We start from the raw sequence: 1,857 nt of genomic DNA, 5'->3' as shown, positions 1-1,857 counted from the left end.
CATCAACATCAACCACAACCAACTCCAAAATTCACAAATCCATCCACACCAACCACAACCAACTCCAAAATTCACAAATCCATCAACATCAACCAAAACCAACTCCAAAATTCACAAATCCATCAACATCAACCAAAACCAACTCCAAAATTCACAAATCCATCCATCAATGTTAACCAAAACCAACTCCAAAATTCACAAACCCATCAACACCAACCAAAACCAACTCCAGACCCCATCCATCGACACAGACTGAGCCTGAAGACAGAACAAATGTAAAAAACCAGAGAATTTCCCAGTTTGTGCCTTCTGCAGTACCTGGTAGAGCTTTGTGTGCAGGGAGCCGCTGAACTGCATGTACTGCACCAGGTAGGAGCGCTGGCCCTCGTAGGGGGTGATGATGCCAATCTGGTCAGGCTTGGCCCCAGCCTTGAGCAGCTTGGTGGTGATCTTCTCCACGTTGGCAGCTTCCGTCCTGGAGAGGCACATTGGGTCAGGGATCAGATTTTTAACGAGTTCAAGGGGTTTAAAAGGCTCCCAGGGCAGGGTGCTTCCATGGAAAGAGCAATTTGGCTCCAGCACCGCAGTTAATTTGGTTCCAGCTCCTCACTTGGGACATGCAGAGAGGAATTTGGGACAAAACCAACACCCCAAAGGCCTCAGAACGCCACAAATTTCACCTCCACCTCCTCAGAGCTGCACAACAAACAGCAAAACCCCCTTAATTCCAAAAGGAATTTCTTGCTGGAGATGTACACGTGGAACTTTTACAAATCAGCATCGTCCCAAACATCCCCCAGATCCTTGGGTGGCTTTATCTTAAAGCTTTAAATATAGAATGTTTGGAATGTCAGTGGCCCCTATCAGCCAACCATTGTGCAGTTTGTGTTTGTGCACAATCTGCCTCGCTGTACCCAGTCTTGCACATGCTGCTCAGGAAACAGACTGAGATTAAAAATATCTCAGCTGATATTCTTTTCAGAACTTGGGCTGATTTCCCTGCCAGGCACATGAACAATCAGGACCCAAGAGGAGAGAATTTTAAGTTAATTTGTTGAGAAAGAAGGTGGAATGTGCAGGAAAAAAAACCAGGGAAAAACAAAAAGTTCATTTCCATCCCCTTTTGGACTAAATCTGAGATTTTGGATTCTGCCTGAGGAGTTATTGGAATTCAAAATGTTCAGAATTCAAAATTCTGCGTTTTCTGCTGGCCCAAACTCATCCACATCAGGAATTTTATCACCCCCTGCTCCTTCTCCACCATCCCAGCTCTGAGCTGCTCCTGTTTGCCCTGACAGGAGGCAGGGAGGAGCAGCTCTGAAATGCAGCTCGAGCTCAGCTCAGCCCTGCTGGAAGCTTTTCCAGGCTTGGCTCAAAGCCCAGCCCTGCCCATCCCAGGTTTTGGGCTGAGTTTTGCTCACCTGTTCAGGTAAGAGGTGCCTGAGCTGGCAATCTCCTCCTGTCCCTGGGTGACGTAGAAGAACATGGGTTTGTCAGGCTGGGGCCACTGGAAATCGAAGCCTTTCTTCACCCTGTCAGCTGAGGAGCAGTGGGGAGCAGCACAAGTCAGCAATTTCCATATCAAAGTGCCTCAAAATGAAGTGTGATGCAAAGTTTTTCATTAAAAAACCAAACCCAGATGAGAGAATGCCTGCTTTGATCCCTGATGAAGATCTGCAGCTCTCCCCAAAGGCTCAGCAACCTTTAGTGCCACTCTCTTTGCAGATGATTGTTTTCATATCAAATCTTATTCACTCTCCAGATTGTTCCAACAGCACTGACACCTTCCAGGCCATGGGAACAGAAATGGGGCTGACCCCAAATGAACAGGGCTGAGCCCAAAATGAACAGGGCTGA

General features: G+C 47.2%; 1 protein-coding gene across 1 annotated transcript in view; it reads right to left on the bottom strand.

Annotated features, from left to right (window-relative positions):
* The window catches only part of UPF1 (UPF1 RNA helicase and ATPase), a 34,647-nt gene that overhangs the window by 11,890 nt on the left and 20,900 nt on the right, over window positions 1-1,857 (bottom strand). The window contains exons 13-15 of the mRNA XM_033511654.1: window positions 1,783-1,784; window positions 1,422-1,590; window positions 200-475 (exon numbers count right to left, since the gene is read on the bottom strand). Of these exons, the coding sequence (XP_033367545.1) occupies window positions 200-475; window positions 1,422-1,590; window positions 1,783-1,784 (447 nt within the window). The remainder of the gene's footprint in view (window positions 1-199; window positions 476-1,421; window positions 1,591-1,782; window positions 1,785-1,857) is intronic.

The sequence above is a fragment of the Parus major genome, unplaced genomic scaffold (genome assembly GCF_001522545.3).
Source record: "Parus major isolate Abel unplaced genomic scaffold, Parus_major1.1 Scaffold416, whole genome shotgun sequence".
NCBI lineage: Eukaryota > Metazoa > Chordata > Aves > Passeriformes > Paridae > Parus > Parus major.
Note: the sequence above shows the minus strand (reverse complement) of the source record. Positions and strands in the feature narration are given on the sequence as shown.